Here is a 27641-nt window from a genome sequence, read left to right as displayed (position 1 = left end):
GATGGTAAAAAGGGACACACGGACAAAACACTGATGACACACTGATGGTAAATACGGGCGCACAGACCGTACACTGATGACACACTGATGGTAAAAACGGACACACGGACCAAACACTGATGATACACTGATGGTAAAAACAGACACACGGACTAAACACTGATGACGCACTGATGGTAAAAAACTACACACAGACCTTACACTGATGACACTCTGATGGTAAAAACAGACACACGGACTAAACACTGATGACACACTGATGGTAAAAACAGACACACGGACCAAACACTGATGACACACTGATGGTAAAAACAGACACACGGATGACACTCTGATGGTAAAAACAGACACACGGACTAAACACTGATGACACACTGATGGTAAAAACGGACACACGGATGACACACTGATGGTAAAAACAGACACATACATGACACACTGATGGTAAAAACAGACACACAGACTGTACACTGATGGCACACTGATGCTATAAATGGACATACAGACTGTACACTGATGGCACACTGACCAAACAATGATGACACCAGTACCATTTTTGCATATATGAAAAACACTAATGTCTGAATGAGGCTTAAGACTGGTTTTAAGGTAAGTTCCAATGGTGGAAAATCCTTATTGATTGGATTGGCAGCAAAGTGCTGCGGAAAAAAAAATCTGCATGGCATTTGTACTAAGTTCATATGATTTTCATCCCATAAAAAAAAACGGACGATTTTTCATCTCTATTGTTATCGGTCTGCAATCCGTATTTCATCCGTATACAATCTGTATGGCATTTGTCTTTTTACATCACCAGTGAATACATTTTCCAATACCCAAATTAGTTTCTTAGGTTAAGAATGTCAATGTATCTGTTCAAATCGGATACAATATTGTTGATCTGTAGGGGATCTGATATTTTTAAGTTTTTTTTGCACACACAAAGACTTGAATAGGCAAGTCTCATCTGAAATACCGAAGAGATTAGTGCATGCTGCAATATTTTTCATGCAGACATTCGGCCAGTGTCACAAAATGGTCATCTGAACAGCCCAATTGAATAACATTGGTCCGAGTGCTGTTAGTTTTTTCCCACAGACAGCACTTGGAATAAAACTATGGCTGTGTTAAGATAGCATTAAATTGATTTGTAACATAGTAACATAGTTTTTAAGGTTGAAGGAAGACTAAGTCTTGTGGTTGATTTTAATCCCTCTTGTCAATTTATGCTGCAGATTTAATCTTTTGCAGTACATAGGATGAAATCCACAGCAAATCTGCATCCACATATGAGACACATGCAGATTCTGATATGAATTTGTAGATTCGCAGCAAAATTCACAAAGGAAAGTTTGCAGTTAAAAATTTGTACATGTGAACATAATGTTTCAAAAATCAGATTATCTTTTGGTTGCTACACATTGGGCTCAGGACTCACTAAGGATCTGCTCTTTATTGTATTCTTCTTTTTCCATTAAAAATGCGAACAGATCCCAGAAGAGATACATTCCTGTTTTGTTTTTTTTTTTAGAAAAGACTAAAAACAATAAAATAACACACAAATATATACAATTATAGATGCACTCATAAGTGCACGCATATCTATGTATGCACACACACACTGCTGTATACTGTACATACATGTATATAGTTTGACAGTCATCCCTGTCACATGGTTTACTTTGGTCAAACACATAGCCCCCGACTTCACTACATTGTGAAAAAATGACAGCACATAGGTTAGTACAGGTTCTTGGGTGTCATGGTGGGAATACATCATCAAGACTGTTGTTTCATGCCCCAGTCTTGATCCAAAGCTTTTTCCCCTAAGATGTGCCAAATTTAATAAGAGGTGCACGCCAATTAATTAATTTAGGGCTGTCTATCCACCAAAAACTGAAATTCACAGCAGTTTTGAGCTGGTGTAGATTATGGAATTATGAAATTATGGTTAACCTGTTGGGCTGCGGTTGGAGTTGGCTTCCTTTTTCCTACTGGGCCTGTCGCACCTTTTCCTTTAGAAAGGTTGGTGACACCATGTGAAAGAGGCAAAATTTTGCTCAAACATCAGAAAACCAGTATAATTTGATGAATTTCCCCACATTTTGCACATTTTCAAGCCTGATTAATAAAAATCAGTTCAATTTCCAAGCTCACAAATGGCAAAATTTTGGCCATATGCGCAGAATTGAGAGCAGTAGAGTAACATTTAGAAGCATCTTGAAAGGTTGGTGAAGACTGCCCCTCTCTTCATACATATATATATAATATATATATATATATATATATATATATATATATATATATATATATATATATATGTGTATGTATGTATAATTAGTACAGACCAAAAGTTTGGACACACCTTCTCATTTAAAGATTTTTCTGTATTTTCATGACTATGAAAATTGTACATTCACACTGAAGGCATCAAAACTATGAATTAACAAATGTGGAATTATATACTTAACAAAAAAGTGTGAAACAACTGAAAATATGTCTTATATTCTAGGTTCTTCAAAGTAGCCACCTTTTGCTTTGATGACTGCTTTGCACACTCTCGGCATTCTCTTGATGAGCTTCCAGAGGTAGTCACCGGAAATGGTTTTCCAACAATCTTGAAGAAGTTCCCAGAGATGCTTAGCACTTGTTGGCCCTTTTGCCTTCACTCTGCGGTCCAGCTCACCCCAAACCATCTCGATTGGGTTCAGGTCTGGTGACTGTGGAGGCCAGGTCATCTGGCGTAGCCCCCCATCACTCTCCTTTTTGGTCAAATAGCCCTTACACAGCCTGGAGGAGTGTTTGGGGTCATTGTCCTGTTGAAAAATAAATGATGGTCCAACTAAACGCAAACCGGATGGAATAGCATGCCGCTGCAAGATGCTGTTGTAGCCATGCTGGTTCAGTATGCCTTCAATTTTGAATAAATCCCCAACAGTGTCACCCTCCTCCTCCATGCTTCACGGTGGGAACCAGGCATGTAGAGTCCATCCGTTCACCTTTTCTGCGTTGCACAAAGACACGGTGGTTGGAACCAAAGACCTCAAATTTGGACTCATCAGACCAAAGCACAGATTTCCACTGGTCTAATGTCCATTCCTTGTGTTCTTTAGCCCAAACAAGTCTCTTCTGCTTGTTGCCTGTCCTTAGCAGTGGTTTCCTAGCAGATATTTTACCATGAAGGCCTGCTGCACAAAGTCTCCTCTTAACTGTTGTTGAAGAGATGTCTGCTGCTAGAACTCTGTGTGGCATTGACCCGGTCTCTAATCTGAGCTGCTGTTAACCCGCTATTTCTGAGGCTGGTGACTCAGATAAACTTATCCTCAGAAGCAGAGGTGACTCTTGGTCTTCCTTGCCTGGGGCGGTCCTCATGTAAGCCAGTTTCTTTGTAGCGCTTGATGGTTTTTGCAACTGCACTTGGGGACACTTTCAAAGTTTGCCCAATTTTTCGGACTGACTGACCTTCATTTCTTAAAGTAATGATGGCCACTCGTTTTTCTTTACTTAGCTGCTTTTTTCTTGCCATAATACAAATTCTAACAGTCTATTCAGTAGGACTATCAGCTGTGTATCCACCTGACTTCTGCACAACACAACTGATGGTCCCAACCCCATTTATAAGGCAAGAAATCCCACTTACTAAACCTGACAGGGCACACCTGTGAAGTGAAAACCATTTCCGGTGACTACCTCTTGAAGCTCATCAAGAGAAAGCCAAGAGTGTGCAAAGCAGTCATCAAAGCAAAAGGTGGCTACTTTGAAGAACCTAGAATATAAGACATATTTTCAGTTGTTTCACACTTTTTTGTTAAGTATATAATTGCACATGTGTTAATTCATAGTTTTGATGCCTTCAGTGTGAATGTACAATTTTCATAGTCATGAAAATACAGAAAAATCTTTAAATGAGAAGGTGTGTCCAGACTTTTGGTCTGTACAAGTGTATATATATCCTGTGAGAGCTCATGAACGTTCCAGCTTGCATAGGGTTGTCTGTGACTTTTAGGTTACGTTCCCACGATGAGCTTTTGGTGAGTTTTTGATGTTGCAGATTTTCCGCACCATTTCTGCACCCATTAAGTAAGATTGGTTACTTGCATTTTTCTAAAATACGCAGCGTAAAATACTCACCAAAAACTCATTATGGGAACGTCGCCTTACTCGTCCCTTCTTTCCCGTCCTTACCCATTTACTATATACTGGCCTGTCTGCAATTCCTGCAATGAAGTGGTGATTTATTCATTACAATTCAAGTTTTAAGTTGATTGTGGTTCATTATTCAGTTTTTTTCAGACCACTAGAAAGATGAGGCCAGACTCTGAAAGGGGGAATTTTTACTGGTGAATTGCTTGAATTTAAAAGTGTTTTCTGGCCGATCATTTTTTTTTACTTTTCAAAAAGGCTTCTAACAGAATAGAAAAGAAGCCATTCTTGTACCGACGCTTACCGAGTCTCTGCTGGTCTCTTCTTCATGATCCTATTTTGACACACCTGCAATGCCAGAACAGGACCAAAAAGTAGAGAAGGGGGACTCGGTAAGAGTTAGAACACAAGCAGCGGTGGTGAGTGGCTTCTTTTCCTTTTTTATGCCACGTTAAGCCTTTAAAAAATGATCAGACGGAAAACCCCTTCAAAGGGATATTTTCCGTTTTTTTTATTTTCTAATTTATTTGTTTGTAAAATAGGAAATCATACAAGTTTTAAAATTGTGCAGGTATTAACCATTTAGTTCACATCCGTTTCTTATATTAGTGCAGTAGCCACTGTCTACACAGTAGAATGTAATATCCCCCAGAACAGTCCTATGTAATGCGACTTTAGCCTAACTGATTAGGATTAAACATGGCGACAGTCAGGTGACTTTCAAAGCCTCATGTGACCCCTGTCCTTCAGTAAGCAATATCCAGTACACAGCTAATGGTGGATTTACATATGAAATATGACTACATGTCTCTAGATGATTTATAACATGGCTGCAAGTCTCCAGGTGATTTTTCATCATGGCTACCTGCCTGTAAGTGATGGCTTATAAAAACCACAGGGAAGACAATGGACGGCTCAGTGCACAGCGTACGAGCCTTTCTTTGAAGGTGTGTACTTCTGTGACCATACAGTGACTACAAGTTAGCACCATGATATTTTTTTTCACAGACACCTTCACTGATATAAAAAAATATTAAATACTTGTAATATTAGAAATGTATCATTCCCTATTCATTAAACTGATAAATTTAAAAAAAAACTTTAAACAAAGCTTTCTAACGTATTCTTCTTGGACTGACTCAGTCTTCTTTCATTTGAAAGGTGTAATATCAGATGTAAGACAGATATGTTAAAACTTGGTGATTGGTAAATGGAGATGCCCAAGTTTTTACATTTATAATAAACATTGTTGACGATGGCAAGAAGGGTTCCTTATCGGAGCTGGTGAAAATGACCATCATCCTTATGACCAGATATGAAATCGAGAAAAAATATAAAAAAAAAATACCTAGTAGCAGATTTTGTAAAATAGTTAACCTAACCTGTGCCCTTATATTCATAAACTTTAGATGGTCAGTACATAGATGCAAATTGATAGGTAGGAACCAGTGTCAAAGAAAAAGCTCAGTTCAGCACAGCATACCTCCCCAGCAGCGCTAAAAGAGTATCACAATGTAGCACGACATACCTCCCCAATAGCACTACATACCACAATGAAGCATAAAATCCCCCCCCAGCTGAACTAAATACCGCAATGAAGCACAAAGGACATCAAAGCAATTTTACTTACTAAGCGAGCACGCTGAAGAAACGGAGCAGCTTGTAAGAAAACTCTCAAAAGAAATCAGATGTTTGTGTGCACAGTATGTGCCGTACATTATGGATCCATAGACCTTTAGGTCTACTCTGTTACTATGAGGATATACAGGTGCATCTCACTAAATTAGAGTATCATCAAAAAGTTAATTTATTTCAGTTCTTCAATTCAAAAAGTGAAACTCCTATATTATATAGAGTCATTACAAACAGAGTGATCTATTTCAAGTGTTTATTTCTGTTAATGTTGATGATTATGGCTTACAGCCAATGAAAACACAAAAGTCTTTATCTCAGTAAATTAAAATAATTAACAAAAACACCTGCAAAGGCTTCCTAAGCATTTAAAAAGGTTCCTTAGTCTGTTTCAGTAGGCTCCACAATCATGGGGGAGACTGCTGACTTGACAGATGTCCAGAAGGCAGTCATTGACACACCCCACAAGGTCCCAGAGTTCCAATTTTCATTTGGAAATCAAGGTACCAGAGTCTGGAGGAAAAGTGGAGAGGCACACAATCCAAGCTGCTTGAGGTCTAGTGTGAAGTTGCCACAATCAGTGATGGTTTGGGGAGCTATGTCATCTGCTGGTGTAGGTCCACTGTGTTTTATCAAGACCAAACTCAGCGCAGCCATCTACCAGGAAATTTTAGAGCACTTCATGCTACCCGCTGCCTACAAACTTTTTGGAGATGGAAATTTCATTCTCCAGCAGGACTTGGCACCTGTCCACACTGCCAAAAGTACCAATACCTTGTTTAAAAACAACAGTATCACTGTGCTTGATTGGCCAGCAAACTCGCCTGACCTTAACCCCATAGAGGAACTATGGGGTATTGTCAAGAGGAAGATGAGAGACACCAGACCCAACAATGCAGACCAGCTGAAGGCTGCTATCAAAGCATCCTGGGCTGTATGTACTTTCTACAAATTTCTTCAATTTTACTACAACTTACAAAATTATTGAATTGGCGCGAATCGATTCATAGGACCCAATCCATGGGTCACATCAGTAATCTGTGGTGGCTGGATGGGAGCCCTGAGCACCACCTCCCAGCATCCGCCAATGTTCTTTTGATTAGCTGGCCTGGAGCCACATTATTGTTGCTGTGTGACGCTCATATGACGTGGTGTCAGGCCAGCTAATTGAAAGTAGAGCTGCAGCTGCCGGGAGGGGCTCCTGTCCAGCCACCACAGATCACCGATGTGGCGATGGAATTAATTGGCACCAACTCTAGTATATGTTATTAACCAGTGAAACAAGTTAGCCACTGTAGGACTTCCATTCAGCTCACATTTTGTAAAAATGTGTGGCGATATACTGTATAACACGAGAATCAATCACAATGGGTAGCGTTAAATGACAGCCATAAGAATAATTAGGCCACGTCCACATGTTGAGTGTTTGGTGAGTTTTTTACCTCAGTATTTGTAAGCCAAAATCAGGAGTGGAACAATCAGAGGGAAAGTATAATAGAAACACGTCACCACTTCTGTATTTATCACCCACTCATGGTTTTGGCTTACAAATACTGAGGTAAAAAACTGACCAAATGCTGAAAGTGTGAATGTGGCCTAATATAAACTATAAAATGTAGCTCGTTCTTCCAAGGTCATTATATTGTAATTTGTAGTATATACAATTGTTATTAGCCTTTCCATGAAAACTACCTGCGTAATATTGTGTAGGTCAACTTTGTGCCACCAAAATGGCTCTGGTCCCTCAAGGCATGGACTTCACAAGACCCCTGACGGTGCCCAGTATTAGCATTGTAAATTTGTGCAACTGTAGCTTTTCTGTGGGATTGGACCAGATGGGTTAGCCTTAAATTCCTAGGCACATCCATGAGGCTATGGCGACTTTGACCCTGTTCACTAGTTGTTTTTGCTTTGACTACTTATTGTGGTCCAATCCATTACACACTGAGAAGACCCCCACAAGGCTTGCCACTTCGGAACATGTCTGACATTGTCATCCAGCCAACTCAATTGGTCTTGTCAAAGTCATTCAGATACTTATTTTTCCTATTTTTACTAGTTCCTACACATCAAGTTAGAACTGATCTTACTGCCTAATGTATCCTTTGTCGCTACTGTTATTTGCCTCACTTGTCAATCTTATGGCTGACCTGGTCATACTAAAGTCACCCATACACATTAGACTCATGTCTACAACACCCGCTGATCTTGATGGGTTCATCCAACACTAATGTATATGAGGCACCGGCCAACTGATTGTCGGAGAAGATGTCGATCGGTCATGTCGCCAGCAGATATGTCTGTGGCAGCTTTCTCATAATGAACACAGGAGCGATCGGCTGACCAAGTGCTCATGTTTATGGGAAAGACGGCCGAGATGGCTGTCAGCCAAACGATGGGCTCAAGCATTGTTCAACCAACAGCCACCCAATGTGTATGGAAGCCTTAACACTGTCACAACCTGATGAAGAGGTGTAATGATGTGAAACCGCCATTTCTTCATGGTTTGCTGTTGACATTACGTGTTTGCTGCATGCAATGTATCAATGATTGGACTACATTCATTCACAGAGATGTAGTGGTTTATAAAACAGGACTGCTAAAGCCTGGGATTGGGAGCCTGCCAGTACCGAGAGTTGACTAGTGAATTGTGTTTGTGAGCCATGTCTCATGTTGAGGTAGCAAATAGTTGAAAAGTTTGAAATCCTCTTTCGGATGTAGGAATGTATAAAATGTTCCAAGATAAAATATTCAGCCCTGGACCTGAGCACTGGGCTCTGCTCTGAATTCAGTGAGAGTTGTGTCTCCACTAAAGCGTATAATAGTGCCATTGTTTCCCCCAGCAGAAGGTTCTGACACTGTCCCATATGCTGAGCGCTTGTCACAATGACCAATCTGCATGGCTACAACTGATCATATATGATACTTGTGCTTCTGGATTGTCCATGGAGCTCATATTGTAGACATTAGTCAAGGTGTATCGGAAAAATTGAGGGTGAAATATGGAATCTTGAGTGTGATTCTGAACATCTGTTAAGTTAGAACTCTCTGTAGAGTAAAATCTGTAAGATATTTTTCTACGGCTCACATAATACAGCTGTTCAGTGCCCAAATAATACCACCATACCATGTCTACATAATACATTCATACATAGGTGATAAATGTTCCTTGTGGGGAACCTCTGTAACCGCACCCAGTAGAAAGCAGTGTGCAATGCAGCACAAGTTGCTGTGCAGTAAAGACGCTGATCCATGACGGAATTAACCCCTTTCACTACTTCGATCACTAGGGATTTAAATGTTGTTTGGATATATTACTGCTATATTAGTTAAATCTCTGTTGACCAAGTGTAGTTAGGGGGTTAATTTCCCTGTGGATTATTACACACTGCTTCCTATGCTGAAAGGCTGTGTTCACATGTAGCGTAAATACTGTTTTTTTTCTCAATAAAAATACTGATAATTGCATTTTTGCTATTTTTTTTCTGGGTTCTGCCTTTAATGTGATAATTTTTGGTGCAGATTTGAAGCAGCATTTTTAATGCTTTTTTAGTGCAGTAAAGTTGTGATTCTGCCCTTAAAATCACAACTGCATTTTTACATGCATTTTTTCAGGTTCCCCGCACGTTTTAACAGCTCAGGAGTTTTTATGAAACTTTGCTTGAACAGTTAAACACAGCAGATTTTCTGCATTAAAAAAATGCAGTATTTACGCTACCTGAGTACATGGCCTCAAAAGGGTTTTCCCAAAATGAACATTTGTCAAGGACAGGTGATAAATGTCTGCTCTCTGGGGAACCCACCTATAGGACCCTCCAAATATCAGTAGAACGAAAACAAAAGGTATGAATATAGAGGCTGTAGGACATGTGCTCTGACCGGCGCTGACGCCTTTGGATGTCTCCAACAGTCCAGAGGTGGAGCAGCTAGTTCAGTGGTGGTCCCTGCAATCAGTCACATAGATCAGATAAGAATGTATTTTGGGAAAACCCTTTTATGGGTTATGTGATGAGTCCAGGAGGACTGCAACATCGCTTGTTTATGCCACTGACATTGTGATTGTCCTTCAGCCACTAGACAATGGCACAAATGGATCCTACTGATATATTTCTCACTGGGTAATGGTGCCCACAATTAAATAGATAAAATTAAACCTTTATTACTTATGCATTAAAAATGTGTGATGAGTATATAGTGCTCAGTGTTTCATTAATCATTTAGTAAACTGCAGCCTGTGTTGGATATAGATTAGGGCAAAGTTAATGCAGCTGGCTGAATGCACACATTGTTAGTTAAATGGTGACGAGACTTTATGGCCATGTTCAGTATTTGGTCAGTATTTGTAAGCCAAAACCAGGAGTGGAACAATCAGGAAAAGTACAATAAAAACACGTCACCACTTCTGTATTTATCACCCACTCCTGGTTTTGGCTTACAAATACTGATGTAAAATACAGATCAAATACTGAACGTGTGAACATGGCCTAAATGTAACCCTCACTGCTGCCCTCAAAGTTCGAACACAAGTAATCCAATATGTTTTGTTCATGTGAGCTTTTCAGAGTCAGGTTGTGTCAGCTATATGTGCAGGAGTAACAAATTAAAGCTGTACTCTGAAACGCTATAATATGTAAATATTGAATATATGAAATTAGAATTGCATTACTGCTGTAGAAAACAGGTTAGAAATTAAGGTACTTAGCGCAGAAATTAGGCAATTCATGTGAGCCCAATAGCCAGCCACAAGGTGTACCCCTTTGTTGGGACCCTAAACCTAACATGATGCCTCTCCTGGGCTAAAAGCCTACAATTATATGAGCAGATAGGATTAAGCTGTATTTAAAAACGACTTAGGCTGGTGGGAGGAGTGCTCGGTCAGAGGACGTGTTCTACAAATATCAAATATAAAAAAATATGTGCAGGAGTAGACAGTGGCCAAAACATCATGATAGATTTCACCCATTCTGGGTTCTTTATTAGGGCTCATTCACACTTCTGTTTTTTACGTACAAGTGCTATCAATAGTTTTCACAGATAGTTTTGTTTTTTTTTGCACCTACGATATTTTAGTGGGCTGTGCACGTGTCCGATATTTTTCCTCGGACTGATTGGTCCACGGAAAATTTCGGCGACATGTCCAATATTGATCCGCAGGTTGGATCAAAGTGCGGATCGGAGTGCGGTCCGATTTTTATGGACTCTGAAGAAACTTTTTTTTTTATTTCTCTACGAAGATGACCCCCAGACCACACTCTGATCAGAATAATCAGTCTGTTTTTTCCGTACGTAGAAAAATCAAATGTGTGAATGAGCCCTAACTGTGGAAAAAAAAAGGTTGCAGCATATTGAAGAATGCCGTGAATTTATTTCCACCCTTGTGGTCTTAGTGAAGTAGTTAAGAAATGGGGTCCATGAGAAATTGCCCAGCTTGCCGTCCCTGAATATCAGTTCCAAGCCTAGGCCAAAGATTTTCAGAGTTACGTGACGTCTGCATTTGTAGATTCACCTGTGAACTGTTGCTAAAAGTGTAATTCTGCTTTCATTGTGACACTTTGACCTAATATGTCATTGTATATAAATCTATATTCTATAACCTGCCGTATTCCAGGTCTTAGTTAACGTAGTTTAATCACATCTTGGATTTCCTTTCACGTGTAATTCCTCCATTGTTCATTGCTTGACGGCCTTTATCCTGACGTGGAGGATCTATTCTGTATCCACACGTCTGGAGATATTGAGTTATGGATGACACTGGTGTCAGTGTCATTTTCACAAGACCCTGATGTTTTACAATGATTGTGCAGAAAATCGCTGTAAAAGCTACTTCATGAGCTGTGAATGTAAAAATACCCCAACTTCAACAAAAGCAGGAAAATAAAGCTCAGTTTTGGAAGGATAATAGAGGCCACGGAATCAGTAACGCAGGGCTCCACTTTCTATTGTAATGTGTTTCTTCTATATTCCACTTGTTTTGCTATTGTATTTTACTATCAACTGTGTTTTTTCTTACTAATTTATTTCTGTCTCTTTCAACGAAGGCTACACAGTCTGATGTGTGATTTTGCTTGCAGGATTTGGGTTTGTGACCTTTGAAGGGGAAGATATTGTTGAGAAAGTTTGTGAGATTCACTTTCATGAGATTAACAATAAAATGGTGAGTGGAACTCTCTTATATCATTATAGATCCTTATAATTATTATATATTATATTATTATATTTTCAGATTATGCAGAAATTAGGATTCATCACTTAGGGTATGTGTACACGACTTCTTTTTAGTTTTTTTGGAGAGTTTTTGAGACGAAGAGACTTTAGGACAGGCCAGCGTCTTTTTCCTGAAGTGCATTTTTTTGACATCTTTTCCTGTTTTTTTGTGACATCCTTTTTCACTTTTTTTTTTTTGTAAACCAGTGAGCGACTTGGTGAAGAATGAGCAGGTCACTTCTTTTATCCGCTTGGCGTCTTTAGGAGCCTGAAGGATGGTCAAGTCACTTATTTTCACCCCTTCTCATCTTAGGAAGCGGTTCAAAGAAGCTTTTTTTTTTTTTTTTTTAAATCAAATGTTTTTTATTCATTTTTATAAAGATTTTCACAAAGGTAAAAAAACAAAAAACAACAACAACCTGACAAACATTGGAGAAACACAGTTCTCCATCCCCCAACCTTAAGAAGCATTAAACATGAGTTATTTATTCATCTTGGCTCTGCAAAACCAGCATAATTAGATGAACAAATATTTGAACATAGTAACAATAGCCAATCCAATTACATATAACTTGTGGAGGTACTAATAACATTTGTATTAATTTTCAAAGAAGTTTAATTTGAGGCATCATATAAACATAGGTTCAAAGAAGCTTAAAAGACTGAACATTATGCTCAGCAAGTTGTTTTTATATAGAAATGCATATGTTCATTCTTTTTAGCGTTTATTTAGTCCTTTTTTTAAGGTGGGTTACAATAGTCAAACCCTTCATTCAGGGTTCTGGAAAAGCTGGGTGACAACTCTAATAATGATAGCCATTTGATTGTCACTCTGGTTGCCCAGAAATCGCTTTAACTGAAAAATGGCTGAATAATATATAAAGAAAATTCACTCAAGAGGCAATCTCAATGGCCTGTATTTCTGTTTTATATAATTTGTAAAGCTATATTACCAATTTCATTTTAAGGTTGAATGTAAGAAGGCGCAGCCGAAGGAGGTGATGTCACCAACAGGCTCTGTACGGGGACGATCTCGAGTGATGCCATATGGAATGGACGCCTTCATGCTGGGAATCGGCATGCTAGGTAATTGTAGAGACTGGAGGAGATTGAGCTATGTAGCTGATGACCAAAGTTTCCCTCTACTGATCACAAATGGTTACTACACCTCAAGAACTGAAAAGTTTGGCTGCTCGTTCTGCAAGATATTCATATTTATGTTGTTTGTTCAGAAATAGTTTATAATAAGCTTCTAAGTTTCTGCTTATGCCATCATTAGCAAACAATTAAAAACATATCATCCCTATAAAGTTATCCTGTCACAATAAGCTGTACTTGAATTTTGTTAAACACAAGGTCAATGGTCTGATGTACCCTAAATATGTAAAATTATAAATCTTCAGAAAATGAGGGCTACAAACCTAAAAGAATAGTTATAAACTGATAATTCTTCAGATATGATTAAATAATACATACAAAGTTGTAAATATAACTTTGTTAGATTGAGGCAGAAAGCTGAATTGTGTACAGGAGTTGTTGTCCAAAATCTTTTAAACCTGGTCGCAAATCAGGGGATGCATTGAAATAATAAAATAACTAATTTTATAAATTACCACCACTACTGAGAGGCCACCCAATGGTCCCACCAATCTTTGCTTGCTGTTCTTTTGTGATAACATACCCACATGGGACCGCTGCAGCCAATCACTGGACTCGGTAGTCACATGCTGATTATGCAGCTATTACCGCCAAGGCCAGTGATTGGAAGCACTGGTCAGATGAGGGTAGTTGGCACCATCACTGCGGTAAAAGTTACAAAGACCGTTGGAACAACCCCAACAGTGGCATTTTGGTGGCAGAGGATTTATCAGGTGGGTACAAGTTATTTTTTGTTTCTTAATGCATCCCCTGCGTTCTGGCAAGTTTTAAAAAATGTTTAACAACCAATTTAAAACAGCAAAAATTCTATCCTTAAAAAATAGAAAAGCTGAAGCACCAACTTTAGAGCCAGGTGACCACGCCAGTCTTGTCTGTATCGACAGAATTCTGGTTGCACAAATAACATTTTACTAAATTATTTATTTTACTCACCTATATAGTGCCATTAATTTCACAGTGCTTTACAGACAATATTGGCTCTGTCCTCATTGGGCCTCACAATCTAGATTCCCTATCAGTATGTCTTTGGAGTGTGGGAGGAAACCAGAAAACCCGGAGGAAACCCACGCAAACACGGGGAGAACACACAAACTCCTTGCAGATGTTGTCCTTGGTGGGATTTGAACCCAGGACCGCAGTGTTGCAAGGCTGCAGTGCTAACCACTGAGCCACCGTGCTGCTGATATGACTTCATTGTGCTTAATTTATTACTTTAAAAATTAAGTAAATAAGAAAAGCTATAAGTCACCTATCGCTCCTTCGCCTTCTGAGGGATATCAACACCAGGTATCTCAGCACTCGCATGACTTCATGTCAAGGAGATCGTTGCAGTCAATTATCAGCCGCTGATTGGTTGCTGCTCATCAATATTCCATCAGATCGGACGTCCGTTCTGACAAAGTAGTAAAGCCTGTGGCTGGTTAATGGCCGATGATTGGCTGCAGTGCTCCCATGACATAACTGTCACTCTAGCACCAGCATGCCTGGCGTTGACTTCTCTGGAGCAGTGCCTGTGCGGGAGGTGAGTATAAGCTTATTTACTTGAGGGAATCAGGCATTTAAGAGTTGTCCAAGTAGTGAACTACTATAAAACTGCTGTAATAAAGCTAAATCACAAGGCTGGTGACTTCACCATGACTTCTAGAAGATTCCACTATTTTTCTATTTTGCTTGTTTTTTTAGGATATCCTGGTTTCCAAGCAGCTACTTATGCCAGTCGCAGCTACACGGGCATTGCACCAGGGTATACCTACCAGTTTCCAGGTAAGTCAAATGCATCATTATATAGAGTTTATTCTTTGCTGATGTTGTTTCCCTGCTAAGGACTTGTGTGGACTAATGGTGGCGGATTGGTGTTCACTCTTTTGTCAGTTCATATTTCAAGGATTGCGAGTGTCATCAATAATTTACATTTACTGGTTTTTCATTGGCACTGGTTGGCTTTGGTGAACTATTCCATACTCAATGGCAGTCACCTCTGTGGGCTGGGCTTCTAGACGTTCCTAAGCTGTTTCACGTTTCGTTTTAGAATTTCGTGTAGAGAGAACCCCTCTCCCGGGCACCCCCGTCCTCCCAGAACTAACAGGTCAGTCCCATTAACTTCCTAAACCTCACAAACGAGGAGAACAGCGTAATCAGAGTGGCCCTGCTCTGTGGGTAATGTGGACTGCATCTGGCACTTCACTGAAGGCATTGTGTCACCTTGTCCAGGACATTTCATATTAGATGTTCCATGTAACATATAGGTATTCTCGTTGTTGGGTGAATTCGTTTTGTGGCTCAGTACCATTTACATACTGTACCACTTCCCATCTATAGATGTGGGGAGAGATGCGAAGCAGATTTTTCCTCTTAATTCCTTCTGAACAAGGAGACTTTGCAAGTCCTCATTGTGACCTTGTGTCAGCCTGTGGTCACCTCTCCTCCGGCAGGGGCTGAAGTGTGCACATATTTGCAGGTGTCGCCTGCTACAATATAGCAAAACATTTCTTGTGCTTGTTATGTGAAGAACAATCTCAAATACTACAATTCCTACGTAATCCTGTGTATACTTTATTGTTTCTGGGTCACATTTACTGTAGTTTTCCCACTATGATTGCTGGAGATTTGACCCATGAAGCAGTAGTGTGTGTGCTTTACCACCCACCCATTCACTTCTATGGGACTGGCATAGAAAATCACTCAGTCAGTCCCATAGAGGCGAATAGAGTGGAGGTCACACATGCGCACTACTGCTGCATTCACATTTGGGACCCTCATTACAGGATCAGATGAGCTTCCAGGACCCCAGGGATCATACATTCCTGTGGATAGGAAATCTATGTATTTAGTGGGAAAACTACTTATATATTGTGATTAAATTCTATTGCTTATAGTGTTAAAAATGCCCTGAAACTAGAAATTCGGCTTTATCTATCTTTCTCTACTCAGTCTCAATGTTTGCACTAGCTCCTTTGAATGGGGCTGAGACATAACACTCATTTCTGCTGCAAGTACAGAGGGTAAGCCAATGGGACGCCAAGACAGGAAAGTATGGCCCACCAGAACAATCCAATGGTGGCCCCCTCTATAGGCTGCAAAAGCTACATAAAAAAGCAGATTTCTTTTATTTTAGCTAGTATAATCCTTTGAAGTTCTTTGTAACATGTTATTTGTTACCACATACTTGTACCTTTTGCACTTTACACATCCCCATGGCCAGTACGTCAGCCCCCGGAGCTGGAATCTGCGTAGTGTAGGTCTGTGTTGTGAGTTGTGCTGCATGTTCCATGACTATGTACTGTGCTCATTAGTTTGGTGGTAATCATACTTTCATGCATGCTGTGAAGAAGAAATCTATATCATATGTCCTGATGGTGGCGCTACTCCTACTCGGCGCTAAGTGGAGCTGTCTTGTGTTTTTCAGCAATCCCATTGACTGCATACGGACCAGTAGCGGCAGCAGCTGCAGCAGTGGTGAGAGGTAACCAGGTTATTATCCACATATTTAGAACAGTTACATTATAGAAATGACAGGTTGTATGAAGTGCTATTAGTGATATAGGCTGAAAATACTGTCTCCGGTGGGGAAGAAGCGCATTTATAAATGGGGTGAAGTGTGAGGGAAACAAAACATGTCTAGCTGGTTGCGGGTGGTGTATAGATTCCCAGGCGGAGCGGACAGAGCGGGGGACAGGATAGGGGGCTGCCTGTAAGATCTGCTTTCTTACTTTGTAAACAAGGCTCCACTCCAACTCACACAGGGGGTTTTCTGGGAACCAGCAGCCCAGGGCCAATGGCAGAACTATACGGAGCAGCCAATCAAGAATCCGCAGTCAGCAGCTACATCAGTGCAGCGAGTCCAGCACCAAGCACTGGCTTTGGACACAGCCTTGGGGTAAGTAAAAGAAAAGGTTTTTAACCCATTCACGCCTTGGCCATTTTTTGTTTTCTTTTTTTCTATCCCTTTTTCCAAGTGCCATAACTTTTTAATATTTCCGTCAATATAGCCCATGAGGGCTTGCTTTTTGCGAGACACGTTGACATTTTCAATGGCACCATTGATTTTACCATATACTGTACTGGAAAATGCGGTGAAATTGCAAAAAAAGTACAATTCCACAGTTGTTTTTACGAGTATGCAGATACCAAACATGTATAGTTTATTTTTTATTTAAGTAGTGAAAAAAAATTCCGAAATTTGTATGAAAAAAAGTTTTTGCTTTTGTCAACATTTTCCAAGACCCGTAGCATTTCCATTTTTTTGGGATATGGGACTGTTTGAGGGCTTGTTTCTTGCACCCTGAGCTGACTTTTTTATTGATACCATTATGGGGTATCTATGATGTTTTGATCGCTTTATTGCATTGTTGCAGGTGCCAAAGAAACGCAATTCTGGCCTTTCTGTTCTTCTTCTCGTTACATTGTTTATCAATCGGATTAATTTACTTTATATTTTGATAGATCGGACATTTCTGAACGGAACGCAGCTATACCAAATATGTGCATTTTTTTGTTTTTTTTATTTTCAATGGGACAAAAGGGGGTTGATTTAAACTTTTGTGTTTTGATTTTTTTCATATTTTTAAAAACTTTTTTTTTTTTACTTTATTTAATAGTCTCCTTAGGAGACTTGAAGCTGCGATCGACCAATCGCCTGTGCTAAACATAGCAGGGCTTCAACACTGCTATATATAGGAGAAATTACGATCACCTATGAACGCCGGCCACGAGCCGGTGTTCACAGGAGTGTCATAATGACAGGCACAGAGGTCTTCTGCTGATCCCATGGCTGTCATGACAACCAATCGGCGTCCCTGTCATATGATCGTGGGCGCCGATGGGTGTCATGACAGGGATCTGCAGAAGATTTGTGACGTTCTTCCACCTGGTGCGTGTTAAATCTCACTGTCAGAGATTGACAGTGGGAGATTTGATTGGTTAACTGACGCGGGTGGATTTAATCAGCTGTCATGTGCAGGGAAAGATGCGGGCTCAGCGCCAGAACCTGCATCAAAGTCAGTGACACGACATATGACATAACTCCGTGATTTTTTTACAGACTCACGTTAAACGCCAACACATAAACAGCTCTATAGATTATAATGAGTACGTGTTCTACCCGTGAAAATGAAGCCTAAAGTGATCTATATAAAGCTGTGTTATTACTATTCTCTGATGAGGCTCTGACAACCTCATACTAGTTGTCACCATTTGATTTGTCTGTGTACATGGTCGGGCTCATAGTCACTTGCATAAAAATGGAAGCAAATAGTAGTTGCATTTTATTTAGAGTGACTTCTTAGGATGGTTCTTGTCCTTGTCTGCCAAAATCTATGGCTGTATTGTTTTTTTAATATTTTGTTAATTTTCCTCAGGGTCCTCTGATTGCCACGGCTTTCACTAATGGATACCACTGAATTCACAGGTCACAGTGGAGGTTAGTAGAGGAACTTGATTATAATATGAAAACAGGTTCTTATAGTTTGATAGTTCCAGAATTTTAAGGCTGTAAGAAGACACATCGCGTTCAATGTATAAACTTATATGTTCATCCAGAGAAAAGAAATACCCCACGCCAGCTACTTATTGCCCCATATTAGGGAACAAATTTCTTCCCCACTTTACATATGAAAATCAGATGACTACTACTTCTTCTTATGCTACTGCTTAAAGTGGTTGTCCGGTGAAAACTATCCACAGAATAGGTGATGACCTGTTGAGTGGTGGAGATCCGGCCGTAGAGGCCTGCACCCATTGGCAGAACAGGTAACTTTTATCCCCATTGTAATGGAATGGCACTGCGCAATTCTCAACCTCTCCACCATTTATTCCTAAGGGATCTGCTGAGCCCTGCGCTGCGCTCTGCTTTTTCCAGCAGAACCATAGAGAATAGATGGAGCGTTGGTCGGGCGTCCAACCTGCCGGACTGTTTTGTAACGGCGATAAAAGTTCTCCATTAGGAATAAGAATTCCCCCATCTGCATGTCCAAGCGGAGGGTCACGCACCCATCAGCCACGTTATCACTTATAACTCCACACGTAAAAGCGTCATGGAATAAATGGCGCTGTGGCAATAAATAATAACTTTTTTTTCACTGGACAACACTTTAATATACTTGTCGTAAACACCTTCTATGAAATTCACTCACACTGCTGACTGACCTAGAAGGAAAGTTTGGGAGATTTAATTTCAGACTTCAGTTACTTCTGTAGAACATTAGTACGTGACATAGTTGGTGAGGGCAACTGTACCAATTTAGTGCCATACACAAAATGGAACAAAGTACTTAGTTTCTCTATTACTAGAAGCTGCAAACTGAACAAATCAGCATAGCATCTGCCAAGAAAGCTCTTGGTGCACGCGCCAAATGTATCCCTAGGGCTCTGTTCACTCGATGGATGACAGATGTGCCCTCCTGGGATATACTGGGCCGCTATATGATGGCTTTTTACCTTTTTTGTACTATATAGAAAAGCATAGTCTACTGCAGTTTCTATACTGAAGTATAAAGTAAAAATGTGCCTGGATGACAAGTGTTACATTGCGGCCTTCCACCATAGGTATACATAAGGAAATACTTCCTATAAGTCCAGGTAAAGGAATAAATAAAGCCTTACAGCAGTAAATGAAGCTTTTCTCATTTTACAATTTATGAGATAAGAATCACTGAGCCCTGGAGTTCTGTAGGCACCTTATGTTCCACTGCATAATAATAATAATAGTAGTAGTAAAAATAAGCCAAATAGTGCAATAAACATAGTGGCGACATAATTTCCAAAACTTTACAAATCATAGGGTTCATGTACCTTCAAAATAATTCATTCCAGAGTAAGAAACTAAGAACCAATTCCATCATTAGGAATGGAGGCACTGCCTACAATAGCTAGTAATCTATAAGGAAATAGGGGTATTCAAAGAGTAAAAGTGTTCTGTTTGTCCAATGGACCAGTGCACTTTATACAAATGAAGTCCGTACACATAAAGCAGCATGAACCAGTCACCAGCAGTCAGGGAAACTGTTAAGTGAAAAGACATTGTCCTCAGAATTAATGGCAATAAAAGGGACAAAGGTTAATTTATAAAATGTGACAGACCTGTTTTTAGAGCATGTGTGGAATTGTGGATGTTAGGTTAATAATTTGATTGTCTAGGGTAGCTCATTCCAGAGGACTGGTGCAGCACAAGAACTGTAGGAGATGGAAGTGTGAGGTGTGAATTATGGAGGTTATTTAAAGGAACCTGCCAGTCTATTCATGGTGCCCAAACCACAGACAGCATGAATCAGCCTGGCTGCATGACTGCAGCCAGATAAAGGTGCATCTCACTAAATTAGAATATCATCAAAAAGTTCATTTATTTCAGTTCTTTAATACATAAAGTGAAACTCATATATTATATAGAGTAATTACAAACAGAGTGATCTATTTCAAGTGTTTATTTCTGTTAATGTTGATTATTATGGCTTACAACCAATGAAAACACAAAAGCCATTATCTCAGTAAATTAGAATAATTAACAAAAAACACCTGTAAAAGCTTCCTAAGCGTTTAAAAAGGTCCCTTAGTCTGTTTCAGTAGGTTCCACAATCATGGGTAAGACTGCTGACTTGACAGATGTCCAGAAGGCAGTCATTGACACATTCCACAAGGTCCCAGAGTTCCAATTTTCATTTGGAAATCAAGGTCCCAGATATGGTCTGGAGGAAGAGTGGAGAGGCCACAATCCAAGCTGCTTGAGGTCTAGTGTGAAGTTTCCACAATCAGTGATGGTTTGGGGAGCCATGTCATCTGCTGGTGTAGGTCCGCTGTGTTTTATCAAGACCAAAGTCAGCGCAGCCGTCTACCAGGACATTTTAGAGCACTTCATGCTTCCCTCTGCCGACAAGCTTTTTGGAGACGGAAATTTCATTCTCCAGCAGGACTTGGCACCTGTCCACACTGCCAAAAGTACAAATACCTGGTTTAAAAACAACAGTATTACTGTTCTTGATTGGCCAGCAAACTCGCCTGACCTTAACCCCACAGAGAATCTATGGGTTATTGTCAAGAGGAAGATGAGAGACACCAGACCCAACAATGCAGATGAGCTTAAGGCTGCTATCAAAGCAACCTGGGCTTCCATAACACCTCAGCATTGACACAGGCTGATCACCTCCATGCCACACCGCATTGATGCAGTAATTGATGCAAAAGGAGTCCCGATTTCGGATTTAAAAATCAATTTTCAAGCTGTTGTTATAAAGTATTCTAATTTACTGAGATAATGACTTTTGTGTTTTCATTGGCTGTAAGCCATAATCATCAACATTAACAGAAATAACCACTTGAAATAGATCACTCTGTTTGTAATGACTCTATATAATATATGAGTTTCACTTTTTGTATTCAAGAACTGAAATAAATTAACTTTTTGATGATATTCTAATTTAGTGAAAAGCACCTGTATGTTTTACACTGAAACGTTCTGGTGTGATTACAGGTTTCTCCCATGAGTGTACATAGGGAGGCACCTGCCAATCGAATAGAGAAGCTGTTCAGGAGCTGCGCCAGACTAGTCCATCTCTGCCTATGGTCTCCGGGTCCTCAAGCTATGATTTCAAGAAAGTTTCAGAGAAAAATATACCTGGCTACAATCGTGCAGCCAGGCTCTGGTTTATGCTGCCTGTAGCTTAGGCTGGTTGAATCGGGTGACAGGATCCCTTTCATATAAAATCTTTGGCAGAATGTAAGAGCATGGGAAGATTGGTTGAGAGAGAAGATAAATGGTTGTGCATCTCTGTGCAGAGCTTTGCGGATCATATGTTAAAATTGAGATATAAAGTAAATTCTGAATAATGTGCTATTAGGTTTGAGCGAGTATGTTCTGTCCGAGTATGCTCGGGCCAAGCTCCGAGTATTTATAGCTGCTCGGTGATATGGTTGAATCGCTCCCGTGTGCATGATTTGCAACTGTTTGACAGTTTTATTACATGTGAGGAATGTGTAAGAAATAGACATTCCTCCCATGTAATAAAGCTGTCAAACAGTTGCAAATCATGCACACGGGAGCGATTTAACCATATCACCGAGCAGCTGTAACTACTCGGAGCTCGGCCCGAGCATACTCGGCGAAAGGGTTAATAGAACATACTCGCTCAACACTATGTGCTATCGGTTGAAACACAAATTAACTTTTTTTTTTTGCTGGATTCATATGAAACCATTTTCATAAAGTTAGGAACATGGAGAGGTGCAATAAGGTCCCAAAAAAGTCTATGGGGGCAGGAACTCTTAGGCCACGGCCTCACTATCAGTATTTGGTCAGTATTTTTTTTCAGGAGTGGGACCCAAAACCAGGAGTGGGTGATAAATGCAGAATTGGTGACTTGTTTCTATTCTACCTTTTCTCTGATTGTTCCTCACCTGATTTTGGCTCCCACTCCTGAGAAAAAATACTGACTAAATACTGATAGTGGGGCTGTGGCCTTATAATTGTTTCAGGATGCAGTGCAATGTAAGGAAGCATGTTGTCCTTGAGAAAACCCTGTGATTTGTGAACGGAGGCAAAATCAAGGCAGTCTGTTTTAGAACATTGCATGCCATCTCAATTACAGCCTTAGGGCTCGCTCACACTAGCGAATAAATCAGACGAGTGCTATCCGATACAAAAAGGTATTGCACTCGGACCAAGGTTATTCAATGAGGCCATTCAGATCTGCATATATTTCTCTGCGTGAGTAAAAAATCGATTTGACTTCAAAATCTGGTGGGTGTGAGAAAAAAATCTGATGCAACACAGACCATCAGTACAATACCTGATTCTTATGGATACATTGCAATTCTGTAAGGTAAGATGGAAAACTATAAATGGTCCTGTAAAAGATTAATGGCTGCGGAGTAAAAAAAAACTGACTGAACATGGATAACAAGTGAGAAAAAATTGTCCCACTCTCTTGGATGAGAATAGGAACGATTTTTTAGACGCTAGTCTGGCCCCGGCCTTAGTCTATTATCTTTATTAGGGCTCATTCAGACGTCCAATTTTTCCACGTATGAGAAACACGGACCAATTTTTGTTGGGATTACACTTGATCAGAGTGTGGTCCAAGTGTCATCAGTTTTTTTCATACGTGCAGAAAAAAAAAACTTTCTCCAGTTTCTCCATTCTGACTGTCCGTGAAAACGGACCGCCCTCAGACGTCATCCAAGTTCCGTACGATTTTTTCACAGACCCATAGATTTGTATTTAATCTGACCCTCAGGTCAAAATTGGACATGTTTCCCTGATTTTCCGAAGACTGCACTGTCTGCAAAAAAATCACGGACATGTGAATGGCCTCATAGACACATATACAAGGGACACATGTACAAGGGCTATCTGTGAAAATCACGGATAACTCGTTTTCAAAAATTGTACGTCTGAATGAGGCCTTACCTTGTGTTTGTAACGTGCCCTTTATTAATATAGTACAATTTTCTACAGTGCTGGTTCTCATTGGTCACAGAGGATCTACCAGTCTGGCTACACTGTCCTCATAGAGCCGATTTATATACAATATAGACCCTGAGAAATAATGATAATTGTGCAAATAACTAATGGATTGTCATTGTGTTTGAAGGTTCCAGTCTGGAAGCGATTCATGTCCGTGACTCTGTCCCTCTCTTCTGAGATTGTCAGACGGCCACACGCCACCTTGTGTTCAAGCAGAGTAACTGGTGCCTCCTGCCTAACTTTCCCTTCTCCCCAGGACGTTTTTATTTATTTTATTTTTTTTCTCTCTCTTATTTTATGTCTGTCTTGTTTTTTCTTCTTTTTGTTAGCTTTGTGTTTTCATGATAGATGTCGGGAAAACATTTCTCATGACTATAGATAGCTTTGTTCTGGTGGGATGCAGGGAAATTCTGGTACCATACGCTGAAGGGAGGGAAAGGTATTTTAAGTCCGGCTGTCTGGGAATGTGTTTTGTTTATTTTTAACAAAAAAAAAAAAAATATTTTTTATGTAAATTTCGGCTTTTATGACATGGAGTGGACAATGCACAAGAACAAGAAATAATGTATATTTTGCTAAATGAGAAACTATTTGTAGAACAGAAATTATTTTAATTTTCTCAAAACTGGGTTGAATTTTTTTTTCTCTGTAAAATATGTAAATATTGCAGACTGATCGTTCTGCCACCTCCAGGTCTTTTCTGGTCCAGGTTTCTCCTTTGCCAGTTTGGGTCCGTACTTTAGCAATATTTTCCCAAAGCCTGGAAGGATTGACAGTTTTTTTTTTTTTTTTTTTATAAACTTTTTATTACTACAACTGAGTTCTGTCCACTGGAAAAAACTGGGGTGTTTTCAGTGCAGGAGAACGCTGAGCACCCCCAGCATTATCCTCGGTGCAAATTAACTCTTTCCGTGCCACACATCTTATCATTGCTGAGGATCTTATTAGTATGACCTAGCAAGATGGCAGGATAGAAGAAAACACAGAAATGATTGCGCTGCCGATCTATCACACGTTGATTGAGCCACATAATTCAGGCAGAGTCGAATATTTATCTATACCGGCTATATTTACAGGAGCGTAAAATCGTAGTTACTTCAGGTGTCTCCAAACACTTAAAATGTTGGTACATTCCTAAAAGCAGGAAATAAAAACATTGCATTCCAAATTGTTGGTTGTCGCTTCCTGCAAAGATTGTGTGAGTGTGCATAAAGAGTTAATTCTGAACAGGGGAAATGTACTATGAGTACAATGCTGTATTGCAAGTTCAAAGCAATAATGTTTGTTACTGCAACTGGAATTTTTTTTTTAAGATAGTTACAAAAATAAATGATGAATTTTACGGTCTGTGTTGTGTGTGTTTTTTTTTTAAGTATTAAATATTTCTCAAATTTTAGACTTTGTCAATAAACAATGAATAAAAAAAAGCTTTTTCATCAAATATAGATGTCATAGTGAGCTCCCTGCACAATACTAGCCCTATTTACTCACTTATATAGCGCCATTAATTCCACAGTGCTTTACAGATATCATCATCACTGCCCCCATTGGGGCTCACAATCTAGATTCCCTATCAGTATGTTTTTTACAGTGTGGGAGGAAACCCATGCAAACGCCTTACAGATGTTGCCCTTGGTGGGAATTGAAGGCAGGACTACCAGCGCTGCAAAGCAACAGTGCTAACCACTGAGCCACCGTACTGCAGGTTAGTAGTGGTGAAAGTAAGTAGCCGTCTACTTAGCCATCATAGTCTCCTGTGCTGAGTCAACGACAAAAAACTGACCCTTGTATGTTTTATACAGGTTTGATCTCATTCTGACATCAGTGATTTTGTACACAAAAACATGGACCGATTTACATTAACCCCTTACCAATATATGATGTATAGTTTCATCATATGCCGGCTGCCTGACTTTGATGTGGGCTCGCAAACCGAGCATCTTTCCTGGCAGATGATGGCTCTGATATTCAGCCATCATCTACCTCTAACCTGTTGCTGCTGTCAATTTCTGCCAGAGGCATTTACTGTATGCCGACAGTGGAAGCGCGTCATTCTATGCACTAATTGGTGTGCCTGTGATGTGATCGTGAGGAGCTGATGGGGTTGCCCGGTGTCTGTCATGACGACTCTCCTGTGAAAGCCACTCCGGGGAGACTGATTTTTGCTATTCATAGCAGTACAGAAGTATTTCTATGTATAAAACAAGCGATCGGATGATCGCAGGTTCAAGTCCCCTAAGGGGACTAACAAATACAGCAGACAGTAAAAAAAAATGTTTGTTTTTGTTCGTAATATAAAAGTTCAAATCACCACCCCTTTTCCGCCCATTCCCGACATATGATGTACCGGTGCGTCATATCTTGCAGGTACTACCCGCAAATGGACATACTGGTATGTCATGGCAATCGTGAGGGCATCGCTAAGCATCCAGCACTGTCCCTCGATATTTAACCCTCTAGATGCCACGATAAATAACAATACATGTGTATTGCAATGCATTAAACCAGTGATCAGAGTGATAAAAGTTAAAATCCCAGAAATCCCAAAAAAAAAGTAAAAAACAAAAATAAATGTAAAAAATCTAAAATAAAAAAACTGAAAAAAAAATTATGGCAATAAATTATGGCAATAAATACACATTTATGTAAAAACAAAAATAAATAAAAAAGTATACATATTTGGTAGCTCAGTCAATGAAAAAATAAAGTGATAGCTGTCAGAATAAGGCCATACAAAAACAATTCTTTTTATATAAAATTGTTTTTATTGTGTAAAAGCGGCAAAACATAAAAAAATGTTATGAATGTGGTATCGATGTAATTGTACTGACCCGAATAATAAAGCAGTCATCACTTTTACGACACAATGAACGGCGTAAAAAGAAAAAAAAATCCTTGCTGGTTTTTGTTCATTCTGCTTCCCAGAAAACAGAATAGAAAGCGATCAAAAAATATTATGTGTCCACAAAATGGTACCAATAAAAACTCCAACTCATCCTGCAAAAAAACAACACCTCAAATAACAAAAATGAAAAATAACAAAACTGTAGCTCTCAAAATATGGCGATTAGTGATGAGCGAGTATGTTTTGTTAACCCTTTCGCCGAGTATGCTCGGGCGAGCACCGAGTATTTATAGCTGCTCGGTGATATGTTTGAATCACTCCTGTGTGTATGATTTTTGGCTTTTTGACAGCTTTGATACATGGGAGGAATGTCTATTTCTTTCACATTCCTCACATGTAATAAAGCTGTCAAACAGTTGCAAATCATGCACATAGGAGTGATTCAAACATATCACCGAGCAGCTGTAAATACTCGGAGCTCGGCCCGAGAAAACTTGGCGAAAGGGTTAACAAAACATACTCGCTCAACACTAATGGCGATGCAAAAAAACTTAATTTTGTAAAAAAGCATTTGTGTGATAGTAGCCAAACATAAAAAAGCTATATAAACATGATATCGCTGTAATTGTAGTGACCTGAAGAATAAAGCTGCCTTATCACTTATAACGCACGAAAAACGGCGTAAAAAATAAATAAATAAAGCCAATTCTTCTATTGTTGTTCATAAGTTCATTCTGCCTCCCAAAGATCACAGAGCACACTGGGGTTTCTGAGTAAATCTCTGAAACACGTGATTCAGACATAATTTCCAACTAAAAATTCACTGTATTGAGGCAGATGGAGTCATTGTGATCTCCCTTTCTGGCATGTGATCCAGTGGTGTCCGTCTTTTTAAGCGTGCACAAAAGTGAAGTCAACCACAGTTTTGTGCACCTTTGAAAACATGGACACCGCTGAACAGAGGCCAGACGGAGTGCAGAGTGACTCTGCTGCCTCATTAGTGAATGGATCCCTCGGGGGTTTCATCTGAATAACGTATTTCAGAGATGTAGATGGAAAGTGCTCAGTGTAGAGCGCAAGATAAATGTGAACTGATCCGAAATGTTCTGTACCCCAAAATGCTACCAATGGCATTCAACACTATTCACAAATGAAAACAAGTCCCAACTCAGGTCCGTCATCTGTTAGCTGAATATAGGGGCTTCC

The 27641-nt window shown here is 39.7% G+C and overlaps 1 protein-coding gene across 6 annotated transcripts in view; it reads left to right on the top strand.

Annotated features, from left to right (window-relative positions):
- The window catches only part of MSI1 (musashi RNA binding protein 1), a 35560-nt gene extending 10628 nt beyond the window's left edge, over positions 1-24932 (top strand). For 3 of the 6 annotated variants that reach the window (XM_073673451.1, XM_073673467.1, XM_073673473.1), the window contains 8 exons: positions 11847-11929; positions 12948-13065; positions 14821-14901; positions 15167-15223; positions 16544-16600; positions 16881-17014; positions 18495-18556; positions 23718-24932. In XM_073673451.1, the coding sequence (XP_073529552.1) occupies positions 11847-11929; positions 12948-13065; positions 14821-14901; positions 15167-15223; positions 16544-16600; positions 16881-17014; positions 18495-18536 (572 nt within the window). In that variant the 3' untranslated portion in view covers positions 18537-18556; positions 23718-24932. Of the gene's footprint in view, positions 1-11846; positions 11930-12947; positions 13066-14820; positions 14902-15166; positions 15224-16543; positions 16609-16880; positions 17015-18494; positions 18557-23717 lie in introns of all 6 variants that reach the window. The other 3 variants (XR_012318325.1, XR_012318326.1, XM_073673459.1) reach the window with 3 other exon arrangements.
- The last annotated feature ends 2709 nt before the right edge of the window (positions 24933-27641 follow it).

Source organism: Phyllobates terribilis, unplaced genomic scaffold (genome assembly GCF_046119375.1).
Source record: "Phyllobates terribilis strain yellow unplaced genomic scaffold, ASM4611937v1 Scaffold_1__5_contigs__length_1240528914, whole genome shotgun sequence".
In the NCBI taxonomy this organism is placed as follows: domain Eukaryota; kingdom Metazoa; phylum Chordata; class Amphibia; order Anura; family Dendrobatidae; genus Phyllobates; species Phyllobates terribilis.
This window is presented reverse-complemented; position numbering and strand designations above follow the sequence as displayed.